The 14,452-nt window shown below is 52.5% G+C and overlaps 1 protein-coding gene across 33 annotated transcripts in view; it reads left to right on the top strand.

Annotated features, from left to right (window-relative positions):
- Window positions 1-14,452, top strand: part of IKZF1 (IKAROS family zinc finger 1) — a 98,679-nt gene that overhangs the window by 67,674 nt on the left and 16,553 nt on the right. For 27 of the 33 annotated variants that reach the window (XM_058725563.1, XM_058725557.1, XM_058725565.1 and 24 more), the window contains 2 exons: window positions 5,153-5,413; window positions 11,787-11,954. In XM_058725563.1, the coding sequence (XP_058581546.1) occupies window positions 5,153-5,413; window positions 11,787-11,954 (429 nt within the window). The remainder of the gene's footprint in view (window positions 1-5,152; window positions 5,414-11,786; window positions 11,955-14,452) is intronic. The other 6 variants (XM_058725578.1, XM_058725574.1, XM_058725575.1 and 3 more) reach the window with 1 other exon arrangement.

Below are 14,452 nucleotides of genomic sequence, written 5' to 3'. Positions count from 1 at the left end.
CTTGTTCTATATTTAATCGGGTCAATTCAGTACCTTACTGAGTTCGACATTTTTCTGAGTGGTAGGGGGAGGAGTTGCAAAATACATGTAAGTATAAACCCTACGTTGAGGGAGACCATAGCGTTTCGTAGACATAAGGGTGCATAGGAGCAGTTCCAGCTCCAAGAAAATGGAACAGATGGCGTGGGTTAGGAATTCAGGGTAGGGACAGCTGGTCAGCAGGAGCCCTGGTTAGCTTAGAGACAACATGCGTGCAGTGGAGCAAAGTACAAAAAATACAAGCTAGGGGAGACCCGCTATTTCAGGGAACTCACTGGGCTGGTCGACCTGTGTCCTTCAAGGGAGATCACGAAGAAAAGGAAGACTCTCCCGTTCCAGTTGACTTTTCTCAAGGGAGTGGAGTAGGACTCGTGCATACCCTTTGGGTGGGCTCCAGGCCAGGAGTTGGAACAGCTTAAATAAAGGCCATTCATCTGTCATGAATGCTTCATCAGGGAAAACGATTACTGGTGCCATTGACTTCTGCAGGGTTGTAGAATTCAAAATGGCGGGCTCACAAACGCAACACTCACACAGACCTCCCAGGTCTTCCTGTGCGCATGCACCCGGAGGTTGTCCACGCAGGTGCCCGGCCCCCCCCCCAGCCCACCTGCAGAAGGAACCTGCTCCCTGGGCACCACCTCTGGGCCGTGTGGTGCCAGGGCCACCCAGGCCCCCCTGCTCTCTGTTCAACCTCAGCCTCCCAGCCCCGCGTGTTGTTTCCCTGAGCTGAGCTTGTCCAGCCCCATGGACGCCCCAAGTGTGCTCAGCCCCCGCTGACTTCCTTCCTTCTGACCACTGCAGACCGTGCCTGCCCTTTTTAGCGGAGGCTTACGGCCTGGCCAGGGCAGGGGACTCCGGATTTCACCGCGTGCAGGACCCCAAGGTGGCATCTTCTGTTTTTTTCCTTTTTCCAGCCACATCACTAATTGAGCCAAAACACCAAAACCCCTCTTTCACACTTAGATAAGTGAAGCCAACAGCCCCATCCTGAGTTTGTGTTTTTTTAAAGGTCTATTTTAACTGGACTGTACATTTATGTCTAGTAGATCACAATTTTGAGATCGGTGTGTTTGCGACTTATTAAGACAGGTTTATGCCCTGACCCCTTGAGTGTAATAGGCGTATTGCCTGTGTCCTCCTCCCAGCCAGAAGGGAGGCCCCGTTTCGTGGACACCCTCCGCGGGTGAACAGAGGTCTGTCCGTCTCTTCTGTGCGGCCAGCACGCAGTCTGCATCTGTCCAGAAAGACAGGAAAGCTTTTCGCACATATTTAGGGAACGTTCACCTGTGTGTGACTCTGACCTGCCCTTGGCCGATGGTGGTGTCCACCTGCGGTCTGTGTTCTCACCTGTGCCCCCGGCCCCTCCCCCATCAGGCATCCTTTCTCTCTTTGTCTCTACGGATTTTTCCTGTCCTAATGCAGCCTAGAATGTGGCCGCAAAGTTCTGGCAAGCTTCCGGCCCTAAAACACTCTGCATCTTCCGCTCGACTCCTACTCGGAAACGCGTACCCTGTCTGCTTACACGGAACCCTGTCAAGTTCCCGTCCCTCATGGCTGCTTGAGCTCGCCACCAGGGATCGAGGGTATTGTCCGCGATCTTTTCTCCAGCAGCCTGCAGCATCACAGGATCCTGAATTCTATCTAGTCTTTGAGCTCGGCCTCGACCAGTGCTGCCCAGATCTACCGAAAACCATACCTGGGGTCCGCAGAATCTCAGGATGGTTTATAACAGGCTCTCGTGCCATCTGAGCCTCCTGGCTCTTTTGCTTCTGTGACATTTCTTAGAGGAAACATCACATGGCGTAACAGTAATGAGAAAGTCAGATTAGTGCCTGGTATCCAGGCTGGCTTGAGGGCCTCTGTGGCATTTAAGGTGACATCCACGCTGTGCCCCCTGCCCCTCCCCCGCCGTGCCATCCTTCTTCCTTCCTGGTACGGCTTTGCCTTGGCTGCAAGTGGCGTGCTGTGGCCGATGTCACCCTGAAGGTCACCCTGAGGCTTTCCCGTTCTCTTGTTCCTCACCAGGAAGCGCCCACCCCGTCATCAACAGCACAAGCCACAGAGCACACCCGACGGTCACAGAAATACCTGTCTGTCTTAACATAAAATAAGTCGTGGTTCCTGGCAACTGTACTTTTGGGAAAGCGAGGGTCATTGCTGTCTAAGAGGTTGCCTCCGACTGTGTGAGACAGAGCCGAGTGCTAAGGGGGTTATCCCCATGCTTCTCCATCCTGTGGTTTCCTTCTTCCAGCCACGGGTGCCCAGACCGCCACCCTTGTGTCTCAGCGCCACTGGCGAGAGAACTTGCCCAGTGACGATAATTTGCTCCACCAAGCTCTGGAATGCCCCAATCTCATTAAAAAAAAAAAAAAACAAAAACCAAAAAAAAAAAACACCAGTTGGGTGATTAAAAACAATCCCAGGTTAGGGGCGCCTGGGTGGCTCAGTCAGTTAAGCATCCAACTCTTGGTTTCAGCTCAGGTCATGAACTCATGAACCCTGCATCAGGCTCTGCACTGCGAGTGGAGCCTGCTTGGGATCGTCTCTCTCTCTCTCTCTCTCTCTCTCTCTCTCTCTCTCTGCCCCTCCTTCACTCATGCTGTCTCTGTCTCTCTCAAGAATAACTAAACTTAAAAAATAATCATCATCATCCCAGGTTAAGGAGTTCAGAAGTCTTTGAAACTTGACTGTCATGTTTCCAGAGCATTCTAGCGCAGAGTTCAGTGATAATGAGACCCCAGGAATTAGCTTCCACCTCAAAGGATTCAAAGCATGTGCCTAGGAATACGGATTCTAGAGAGTTCAGAAGCCAAAAGACCTGGTGGCACCCCCCTTTCTTGCCTGCCTTGTGCAGGTGAGTCAGTGGGACTTGGTCCCTTTCTCTGGCAGCTGGGAGAGGTCAGCAGGGGGCCTCTCGGGTGCTTCTGAGGCTCTGATCTTCGGAGTCTTGTAGAGAAACACATGTGAGGGACCCTCTGACTAGACATAATGCTGGGATCTGATCAGAGGAGATACTCCCTTGCTCCTGGGATCTCAAAATCCACAGTGAGGGCTCGGGCCCACGTTCCATCTAATTTGTCCCATGTATTCATTTGTGTCCCCAGAGAGCTAATGGGGAAACCTTGGTAGTCTGGCAGTTTAGGGATGTGGGCACTGGAGGCAGGACACCTGTAGTACCTCCCAGGTCTCCCACTTGCTAGCTGTGTGACCTTCCCAAGCTGTTCAGCCTCTCTGTGCCTGGGTTTCTTCAACTGTGAAATAGGAGAGTAGCATTACCCCCCCCTCACTGAGTCACCGTGAGGGCTAACTACTCCAGAGCGAGTGACGCGCTGTGTGCCTGGCACAAGGGAAGTGTCACAGATACTACTGGGGTGAGCCGTCCACGGACAGCTCCATGGAGAACGTGCTTCCCACTTGTCACACCCAGTCCCCATCCTAAGCCGACTTCTCCTGGGCTTACCACTGATGAGAGTCCTCCCAGCGCCCCCGGTGGGCCAGTGCTGATCGTTCTGGCTTTGACGGATTAGGAAACCAAGGCACAGAGAAGGTGTGCAACTCGCCCAAGGTCCCAGCACTCCCAATGAGTGGGGTGGAGCTGACGTTCCCAGCCAGGAATGTCGACCTCAGAGTCCGGGCTCTCGATTTATTCCCAGTGGTCACTGAATAAAATGAACCTGGTATGTTATGAATTAGGTTGATTATTTGAAACCACGGTCTCAGACCTGACTGTACGTTGGAAACTCCAGGAGGGCTCGTGAGAACAGAGTGCTGGGTCCAACCCCAGAGTTTCTAGCTCAGCGTGTCTGGGGTGGACCAGAGAATTTGCTCTTCTGACAAGTTCTCGCTGATGCTGATGGTCCAAGGACCACGCCTGGAGACCCAGTGATTCTAAACATCGATCAAAGATTTCATAGTACGGACTACCATCTATCTATGCCATTGTTTCTTGTACTTGGCCGAATTGACCTACCTGCTCTTATTAACCTATAGAGACCATGATGGAGACGCTAGCTTTCAGGGTCATCGCGGTTTCTCCCACTGATTACAGTGATGGACTTACCATCAACAACCTTCATCATCAGGCTGTGTTTCCCAAGATGACAAACGAGATGCCTCTGATTTTCTTTACCAAGAAAAACGTGTGAATGACAGAAATCACCACCCTAAATGTGACTTAGAGGGATCACTACTACAGGGTAAACAGCGGTCAGGGCGTTGGTTAATATGAGCCCTTCACCCTCACGCAGGGCACTCCCTTTGAAAGGCCAATGAGATCTGCCACTTTTACAAAGGACTTGACCCTTCAGCCACCTGGAGACACGTGCCACACGGTGGCGCTACTCTAGGGCACAGGTTTTATTATCGTCAAGAACCCAAAGGAGTTAGAACGATCACGTTCCAAAGAAAGAAAACCGGTTGAGAACTCCTTCGGGCATCCGTGGCCAGAAATAGCGTGGGTTTACTGAGCCTTGTCCCAGAGTTTATGAACACGAGGAACACGGAAAGGTGGCCTCGTTAAGTAGAACGAGGTTCTCAGGCTTAACCGCTTAGGAGGGACTTTGCCCAGGAGGCACATCACATGACCAGTTCTTGCCCGCCCACCCACCACAGGAGGCACTGTCACGTGACCAAAGCCCCTCCCCCCAGCACTGGAGGCATATCACGTGGCCAGTCTGCCCCAGCCCCTCCTAACCCCCCCCCACCCCCCCCCCCCGCCGCCCCGGAGGTATGTCACGTGACTGGCTCTCTGCCCGCCCCCAGCGGGCGGCATATCACCTGGCCAGCTCTTCCCCGCCCCTCCCCGCCCCGCGCGGGAGATGCATCACGTGACTGCTTCACCCCACCCCCATCCCTGGCCTGCCCAACCCGGGAGGCATATCACGTGACTGTGACAGGTTCTCCCCCTCCCCACCCACCCATGGGTTTCCCCAGAGCCCCAGGCGAGCCGGACATGACCCCAGCCGCGGGCTGCTGTCCCCGGGGTCCAGGCTGCCGAGGACCCTCGAGAACCTTCTCCGCTTGCAAGTGGTGTCTTTTTTGCTGCTGTGTTGTTTTTGTCTTGTTTTGTTTTTGCGATGACACTGAGTGGCCCCTGTATTGTTTCTTTCAGCCGGTAATGTTAAAGTAGAGGCTCAGAGTGATGAAGAGAATGGGCGGGCCTGTGAAGTGAATGGGGAAGAATGTGCGGAGGATTTACGAGTGCTTGATGCCGCGGGAGAGAAAATGAATGGCCCCCACAGTGGCCAAGGCAGCAGAGCTCTGTCAGGAGCTGGAGGCATTCGACTTCCTAACGGCAAACTAAAGTGTGATGTCTGTGGGATAATTTGCATCGGCCCCAATGTGCTCATGGTCCACAAAAGAAGCCACACTGGTAAGGCCTGGCGTAGTCCCTCCTTCGGTGGCCCGGAAAGTTCCGTGGGGTGTGGCAGGAGGCATCTGCCCTTTCTCGGCTGAGTGTTCAGAACCCGTCTCCCGAGCGTAGTGTTGTTTTTCTGCAGCCACCTCGAAACGTGCACCAATTCTGACCTATATGCAGGGGAGCGTTCCCGGCCTGGAAAGTTCTGTCTGGGGCCTGAGGTCCCACCACTAAGCCAAGTAGCGGGCGCTGTGCTGTTAGGGGGCTCCTGTCATATGAGCTCACCCTTCACACAAGACGGAACCAAACCCAAAGAGATCGACCCGCTGAAATCTACTCCTCGGAGGTTCCCCCGAGAAACCACGAGTAAAAATTGCATTTCTTTTTTTTTTTTTTAACAAAGATGCCTCCTAGAACTACTGTTATTTATTTACTTCTTATTAAAGTTTCTTTATTTTGAGAGAGCACAAGAACAGGGGAGGGGCGGAGAGAGAGAGAGAATCCCAAGCAGGGTCTGTGCTGACAGAGCCTGACGTGAGGCTTGAACTCATGAACCGTGAGATCCTGACCTGAGCTGAAATCCAGGAGTCAGCTGCTTAACCAGCTGAGCCTCCCGGGGTGCCCCGAAATGTGCATTTCTTAAATTCAAACTCACAGAGCTTGGTTTTTAGAAACACGAGGGAGTGATGGAGAAGCTGCAGGAGACCGCCTTTCACAGAGTTCAGATTGGTTCTTGGGCAGCCTTATCCACCAGCAGGTGAGCCCGAGAACAACGATGGTCCATTGCCCCGAGTTTCCATCTCCAATTGGTAAAGAACTTCCTGTCGAAGCTTCTGTCTGCTGGAGGCTTTGGAGGCATCAGAGAAGGTGGAATTCTGTGTCCAAAAGTGAGGACGTTGTAGTGTCCGATGGCTGTGCCCAAGGTCACGAGATGTTCTCACACTGGGGAGAGGGGACGTAGTTCTGCCCCCTCCCTATACTCGGTCATGGCAGACGGCCAGCCCCAAGCCTTCCCACCACAACTGTGGAGTCACCTCTAATGGCACCAGGCGGCCTTGATGGGTCACATGTTCTCTTCCACTGCGTGCACGAGGTGTCCTTTGAACTGAAGAGAAACGTTCCTCTTTGGCCGAAAGGCGTGCCAAACACCGTAAATTTGCCACCTTGAGCGGTCCCCGAGAGTTTAAACAGAAAACATAGGAACCCAGGGTCCTCACTGTCCAGGGGTTGGCGTTGGTGGGTCGCCATAAAGCCAGTCATCGGTCACCACACTCCACAAGAGGAGGAGAAGGAAACACTTGAAATGCTTGCTTGGGAGTCATGTAGGTTTTATCAGACAGCTTAGGGAAGTAGGAAGACGACTTGCAAATTCCAGCCTTGTGTGAGTCTCAAATGGGGCCAAACCCATAGGCGATGATCAGAAATTAAGCGGGAATTCAGAAGAACCGCAGAGCAAAGTTGCTGGCTTGGGAGGAAGTGCCGACTTCCGCCCAGTCGTAAGTTTTACGTCTGTATCAGGGCAGCCTCCAAAGTGACACCTTCTATTTGTAAGACCCCTGGAAAGCCAGAAAAGAGGTTTATTTTCGGTGAATGTTCCTCTTCGATTAAAAAAAAAAAATTTGACCTGTGAAATTAAGCAAACTTTGCTTTTCCTAACGCGTCCCTTAATTTTCAAATTATCCGGCAAAATGGACCCCTCCCGTCAAGCCCTAAGTCAGGCTTGCGTGAGAGTAGTCAGGCTCTCCCCTTTTGTAATGAGGTGGAAATTAAAGTGAAGGTAGGTTACTCTGTGATAGACACTTAACAGAATACGCCGGGACCCATGTTAATACATTCCTGATGGAGGAAGAGGGCCTCACAAATGAATTACTTTCCTGCTAATTCATGTAAAGCCTGACCGTACAGTGAAAATTCTCTTAAATAAATATTTGATAAATGAATCAAATTCTGGCATACTAAATTGCCGAAATATAATGACTGCCGGCCGCGATAAAAAGAATAATTGCATTTAATGAATAAACCTGCCAAGTCTGGATATGCAGAGGAGCAGCGGCCTTTTCCGCTCCCACAGATAGCGCTGAGCGCCCAGGTACATACCAGCCACGCTTCCCTCACGGAGGGAGTACGTTCCAGAAGTAGGGACAGAGAGACACCACCGATGTTATCGTTCCTGGCTTGGCTTTTACTAAACAAACAACCAGACTGAAACAGTAAGCCCGTGGATTGTCTTCACAGTGTATTCCCACCCCCGTAAATGTGAGGTCAGGGTCACAGGGAGTTCCAGAAACACACTGGCCAAACTAGGTTTCGGTACGTTAGACGTGCTAGAAAGGTGTCCGTTTTCCTGGGATCCAAGCGGAATGACGTTAGAAAAGGCGAGCTGTGCCAGGCCTCCGTCCCAGCCTGAACTCTCCATGTTTCCAGTGCTTCAAGGGCAAGGCTTCTCAAACTCCGGGGCCATGTAATCACCAGGAGATCACACCAAGATGCAGACCCTGGGGCACACCACAGAGGACGCGCGGGGTGCTGGAGCCCAGACCCGGCGCATCCGTGGACAGCAGGACGTGCGGCCAGGAGCACACCGTCAGCCTTGCCACTTCAGACGGCTCTTCATGCAGGAGCCCGGGCCCAGCCTGCTGATTTCCACCCAGAAGCCAAGGACGGCACCTGCCCATGGCCAGGCGAGCCAGGCGCACCAGGGTTCCCTTGCCCGATAAACGGCAGCCCTCAGGGGCTGTCTCCCCGCCCTGCGCCCCATAGCGCCACCTCAGTGAGGGGCTGTTCGTGCCATTGTCTGAACTGTTGGCTGACCCGACCACTTCCTTCCCTAGTGTTGCTGCTCGGTTTCTGTATGTTAACTGCATCGTAATAGCAGCACCTTCCCCGCCAACACCTTAGGGCGAATGTGAGAATCATAGGGGAGAGTGCTGTGAAAGAGGCATGCCAGGCAGGGGAAACCCCGCCATGCAAATATGCAGCGTTATTATTCTAAATGATGGGAGCTTTAACAATAAAGAAAAGCATCAGAGTTATGGTTACGGGTACGGTCTCAGGCCTACTCTGCTCCCATCTGTAAAACAAAAACGCTCAGTGCATCAGCAGCAAATTACAATCTGCTCCAAGGTACGGTTGCAGTCAGCATGTGTTCATTCTTGCAGCTCAGGTGTATATTTTTTAATCTACCTACTTTTTTTTAATGCTTATTTTTGAGAGAGAGAGAGAGTGCACGAGTGGGGAAGGGGCAGAGAGAGAGAGGGAGAGACAGAATCTGAAGCAGGCTCCAGGCTCTGTCAGCACAGAGCTGGACGAGGGGCTCGAACTCACAAACCAGGAGATCATGACCTGAGCCGATGTCAGATGCTTTACTGACTGAGCCCCCAGGTGCCCCTAATCTACCTTCTTCTGGTAGACCCTCTTAAATTTTGATGGAAGCATCCGTGAAGACTTTGTTTTTTACCCATTAAGTTGTACAAAGGGTCTCAAACATCCTTTTTTAAAAAAAAACATTTAAAATTTTCAATGTTTATTTCTTTTGAGAGAATGCAAAGGGGAGAGGGGCAGAAGGAGAGAGAGAATCCCAAGTAAATTCCAGGCTGTGAGCACAGAGCCCAACGTGGGGCTCAATCCCACGAACCCTGAGATCACGAGCTGAGCTGAAATCAAGAGTCAGGCACTTAACCGACCGAGCCACCCAGGCTCCCCGGGGGCTCAAACATTCTTCCAGAGAGTCCCTAAAGTGGCACATCTGCACAGTCACTGAGATGAACTTAATTTTTGAGTTCAGGATAATAAAGTCTTCATCCCACTACATAAAAGACATCCAGCCCTGGGACCCTTGATCTCACTTAGCTACGCCACACGAACGAAGGACCCACAGGAGGCAAGCAGCTGACAGTGGCGAACAGAGAGACACAAATAACGTGCACTGCGTTCTGCCATCCAGCAGCGGGGCGGTGCCCCACTTCCTGTTAGCAGCTCCAAAGGGAAACTGCCTTGAGTTGAACACTGTGTTGTCACTTCGGAGAACGCTCCCTCCGAGTCTCCATGCCCCCCGTTACATATTCATGCCGGCCCAGGCAATCAGAAACAAATAGATTTCCAAGGAAAGCCGGCCAGCGGGATTAAGACGCCAGGCTCAGCAAGAGACGCGAGAACCACTGACTCACATTAGAAGACAGATTTCACTCTTGAAGAAACGGCCGCCTTTCTTTCCTTCCCACCCTGTTCTGCAGAAGGGGGCTGGGGGGGCGGGGAGGGGAGCATGGCTTTAATGACCTGCCCCTCCTATGTCCACCGCAGGATCCCCCAGCCTCATCGGCGTGGAGGGGGTACCTCACACAGCTGGCTAGGAAGAGTCCTCCACCCTTATTAGAAGCAGTTTTGTGGCGAGAGCATTCCTTACTGACTGCCTTTCCGGAATGTCTAGCTGAAGGTACACCCTGACGTAACCCGCTCCACCCTGCTGGGTCTCCGGCCCCCAGGGACCACTGACTCCTCTTTTCCCTTGCACCTGCTCGGAGTTAAAATATCTACGTTCATGCACGTGGGTGACGATGGCCCAGAAGTGTTTCTGATAGATCATCAGATGCTCCTGGACGCTTCTCAGGGTCACCTGGCCACCAGCTCTTGGAATCTTCTGACCCAGCACGGGCTTGTATCTCAGGGATTTCCTTCATTCTTGCTGGTTGGTTTTACTGTCACCTTCTCACCTGCTTGACTTTCAACCCTCTTTGCCCAGCCAAGTGCAACCCAGATACAGATTTGGGGAAATAGCGAATACGCCCTGTTTGGTAGCAGCATTCCCCCACCCCACCACCAGCCTGCAATGAAAAATCACACGTTAGTTTCATTTTTTGGACTAGCACATCTGACCGCCCTGCCTGAAAACAAAAGCAGTAACCATCATGACATCCAGGTGCCCGTGTAAACTTTTACGCCGAAGCTGGTGGCGATCTTCATAGGACCGGACATGCTTCTACTTTGGTCAGAGTTCTGTCTCGTTCACCCAAACCACATCAATCATTTGGGAACATTGTTAAAGACGCATTTTCGCACGGTGTTTTTTCCTAAGAAAAAAAAAAAAAGAAACCCGTTACCAGGAAGTGTTTTTTTTTTTTTTCATGGTATCTCAACACCAGATACTGTGGTCGCATAGAGCTCTTCTAAAAAAAAAAAAAAAAGGAAAAGAAAAGAAAAAGCAGTTGTTTCCAAAAGAGCTTTAATGTGTGCTTAAGCCTGACAGGTATATTCTTCTTCTAACACGAGAACGAAGCAAGATGGTCACCAGCTCGGAGCGGGAGGGAGTCCGAGCCCCAGGACTGCTCAGTAGCCTGTTTCTTTCCCACAGATGCCCGCGTGTGTCCCTCTGTGGGGTCCCCCCGCATACAGTCAGGCACTGCCACATCCAGCAGAGGGTCCCACGCTTTCTTGGCCACCACTCCAGCTGTAACATCCCCAGAATTCCTAATAGCAAGTCATGTGCATCTCTTAGAATAGTTGTACTGAAAATACAACTTATCTTCTGTGCGTAGAGGCCAGCGAGAGCTTCACAGGTTCAGGATTTGGGGAGGAAAGCAAAAAAGGAAAAAGCCAGAAACCTCCATGTGGCCCTGGCTTGGATGCCCTACCATTTGGGGGGGGGGGGGGGGATTAGGGACTTGTCTTTGGACTTCTCTTTCTTAACTTATTTTATTCAATCTTTCTCCTTCTCTCTCTCTCTCTCTCTCTCTCTCTCTCTCTCTCTCTCTCTCTCTCTGTCTCTCAGCCTCACACTCTCTCTGTCTGTCTCCTTCCTGATTTGCCTGCGTAGGGACAGACAGGTAATGGAGAAGAAATTGAAAGGGAAAATACAGGGAAAATGTAAATGAAAAGAACTTATTATAACAGTTATAATGAAGTGCCTTTCATTTAAATATAAGAATGTAACGCTGAAATGAACTTGTGATCCTGAAATGCATTTTTAATGAGTTTCCTTTTTATTTTGCTTGCTTCAGTGGCATATTTTAAAGACCCTTTGAAAAAAGCCACATTAAAAACCCCACCAAATGCCACAACACGCAAAATTGGATATTGGTTTATTCCAAAACTGCTGATCAGGAAGAGTGGCTCTTCATCACAAAATGTTGCAGTCACTTTATTTAAATGAGTTTGAATTTGCATTGTGATGTGCCATTCTGATTTAGGGAAAAAAAATTAGATTTTCAGATCAAATTGACCCAACCAGTGAAGCGTTAAGGAACTGGCAGGTTTAGTCTGAAAGCCTCGTGTTCTATCAAACCTGCAGCGGGTGGAAGTCACCGGGCCCCCGTGGGAAGCAACTTCCTCGCGGGTCCTGCACCTGTCCCCGCGCGCGAGTTTTGTTCTCACCGATCCCCTCTCCTCCTCCCAGGCGAGCGGCCTTTCCAGTGCAACCAGTGCGGGGCCTCGTTCACGCAGAAGGGCAACCTGCTTCGGCACATCAAGCTGCACTCTGGGGAGAAGCCCTTTAAGTGTCATCTCTGCAATTACGCATGCCGCCGGCGGGACGCCCTCACTGGCCACCTGAGGACGCACTCCGGTAGGTCCACTGGGCGCGTGTGTGTGTGTGCGTGCACGGGCCGGAGCGCCCCCTGCAGGCCGGCCTGGCCCGGGGGAACACCCCCTCACACCCCGGGCATCCGTGCCCTGGTCCCCGAGTTTGACTCCCCCCAAAACCAGATGATGGGGGTGGGAAATGACACGCGTGCGCGCACAGAAGTCCCAATTTACAGAGAGTGTTTCGACAGGTAAGTGAGGCTTTTCTAAGCGGCTTTGCCAGCCGTGTGCTTTCCACGGGGTGCGCGGGTCGTGTCCCCAAAGTTCCCAAATACATGTCTTTATCGGAATTGCGAAGTCACTCGTATTACTGCTTTACGCAGAGCGGTGGTCACGGGCATAGTTACTTTGCAAAGCTGAGCGATGACGCGAGAAGAGCCTGCCGCTCTCTGTCCTGGTTGGGGACACGCCTGTCCCCCCACTCCCCAGGGGGACACTGCCCTGAGTGGGCCCAACTGTGTAACTTGTGCCAGGAGCCAGTCACGCCTCAGCTAAGAGGCCACTTGGGGGAGGAAGAGGCTTCAGACCAGCTCCCTCCAGACCTCGCCAGGGCCACACTGTCCCCATTGGTAGGGATGCTGCCTCCTGGGGAAGATCTGCCTATAGTCGGGGCTGTCTCCTCCCAGGTGTGAGGAGTGTAGTTAATTTTTTTTTTTAATATTTATTTATTTTTGAGACAGAGAGCATGAACAGGGGAGGGGCAGAGAGAGAGGGAGACACAGAATCTGAAACAGGCTCCAGGCTCTGAGCTGTCAGCACAGAGCCCGATGCGGGGCTCGAACTCACGGACCGTGAGATCATGACCTGAGCCGAAGTCGGACGCCCAACCGACCAAGCCACCCAGGCGCCCCAATGAGGAGTGTAGTTAATAGTGAGGCTTTAGTGGCCTCTCCTTGTGCCCCATTCTGTGGCCCGTGAGTATGTACTGAGCGCCCAGGGACGCCACTCTCTGTGGGGGAGGCAGGTGGGCAGTAGCAAAGCACCAACGTGCTGCAAGTGTGGTGACGCCAGCCTCTGAGGGGACGGTGGGAGCGCAGGGAGGGGACGGCCGGTCTCCAGGGCAGGGCGGGAGGTTTCAGGAGAGACTTCCAATAGAACGAGGGGCTAGAGTCCACAGTGGAAGGTGAGTTTCTAAGGTTTACCTTCAGACACATTGCACACGAACGCATCAATCCGTAAGTGACCCTAGAAGGGGGCGCGGGACGCATTTTAGCCAGCGTTTCGTAGTCTTTCTGCTGGTGGGGGGTGCGGCGGGTACCTGCAGTAGCTCACGAGGAGGCAAAGCAGGTGGTCACGGGCCCTGGGACTGCCGGTTCCCTTTTGGGGTCCAGACATGATACCTCCTCTCCATGCCAATCCCCCAAATGCTCTTTAATTAGAAAACTTAAAATCTTCCAAGAGAGGAGGTATACAAAACTGAGGTCAGCAGGGGGTGATGGTGGGGCCGAAGCCACCCATTCCCCCCAGGGGGGCCTGGAACCTGCGGGGGGGTGGGGTGGGCGGGAAGGGCTGTGCTGCAGGGGACAGGGGGAACAGATGGTCCACCCCAAACGGGAGGACAGGAGGGCGACGGTGAGCATTCTTCAGTGTTCACCTGTGTCAATAACGAGGAGCCCATGTGCTGCCCGCCCCCCCCCCCCCCGCCAAGAAGGGAAGGTGTGCAGGGAAATGATAAGGTTTCAGATATGACGAGCAGACCGTCTGGGTGGTATAGGGCAGAGGCACTTCGCATCCGTCATCCGTGCAGGTCAAGTGGACATCAGCACGGTTGCCAACAGTACTCCATTGAGGCAGTAGGAACCACGACCCCACGTAGGCGGAAGACACCAAGACTCATCCTCATGCGACGCCAACCGTGTCCTCATAATCCCCAGTTACTCTGATTGGCAGCCGAAATCTCGCCTGCACGGCAGTCCTTGAACCTTGAAGTGATGCCTCTCTCTTTTCTTTCCTTCCTACTGTGAAGTCTGGAGCATCCAGTGCAGTACTTTAGGCCACTCTGGTTCCATGCCCGCTGACGTCCTTCGAGGCATGACGGTCCCCTGCTCTAAGCACGGCCAGTTACTTGAGTAATTATGCAGGAGCGTGGTAGACTTTGGACAGCTTGTTTCTATCACGGATGTGCTGATGAGCAAGTAGGTAATACGATACCATTGGCCCAGGGCTGCTGGTGACTCCGCCACCTGAGGGAGCCACACAGCTCTCGGAAAAGACGCCGATGGAGGCTCCATAAGAGGACTTCACTAGAATAAAATGAAGACTTCGCTCTTCATCTGCAAACCCAAATGGGGCCACATTCTATTCCATTGTGAAGTGGCCCACTGCCTCCCTCCCAACTCCACTGAAACCGTGATCCATCTCACAGTTTTCTCTGGCGGCCGGTGGTGGCTTGAGGTTCCAAAGGCCAAACGACACATCAGTGGCGAGATGTGACTATAGCTTTGTCCCAGACCGATACAGGGTGGGGCGGTCTGGCAGGGT

The sequence above is a fragment of the Neofelis nebulosa genome, chromosome 4, assembly GCF_028018385.1.
Source record: "Neofelis nebulosa isolate mNeoNeb1 chromosome 4, mNeoNeb1.pri, whole genome shotgun sequence".
In the NCBI taxonomy this organism is placed as follows: domain Eukaryota; kingdom Metazoa; phylum Chordata; class Mammalia; order Carnivora; family Felidae; genus Neofelis; species Neofelis nebulosa.
This window is presented reverse-complemented; position numbering and strand designations above follow the sequence as displayed.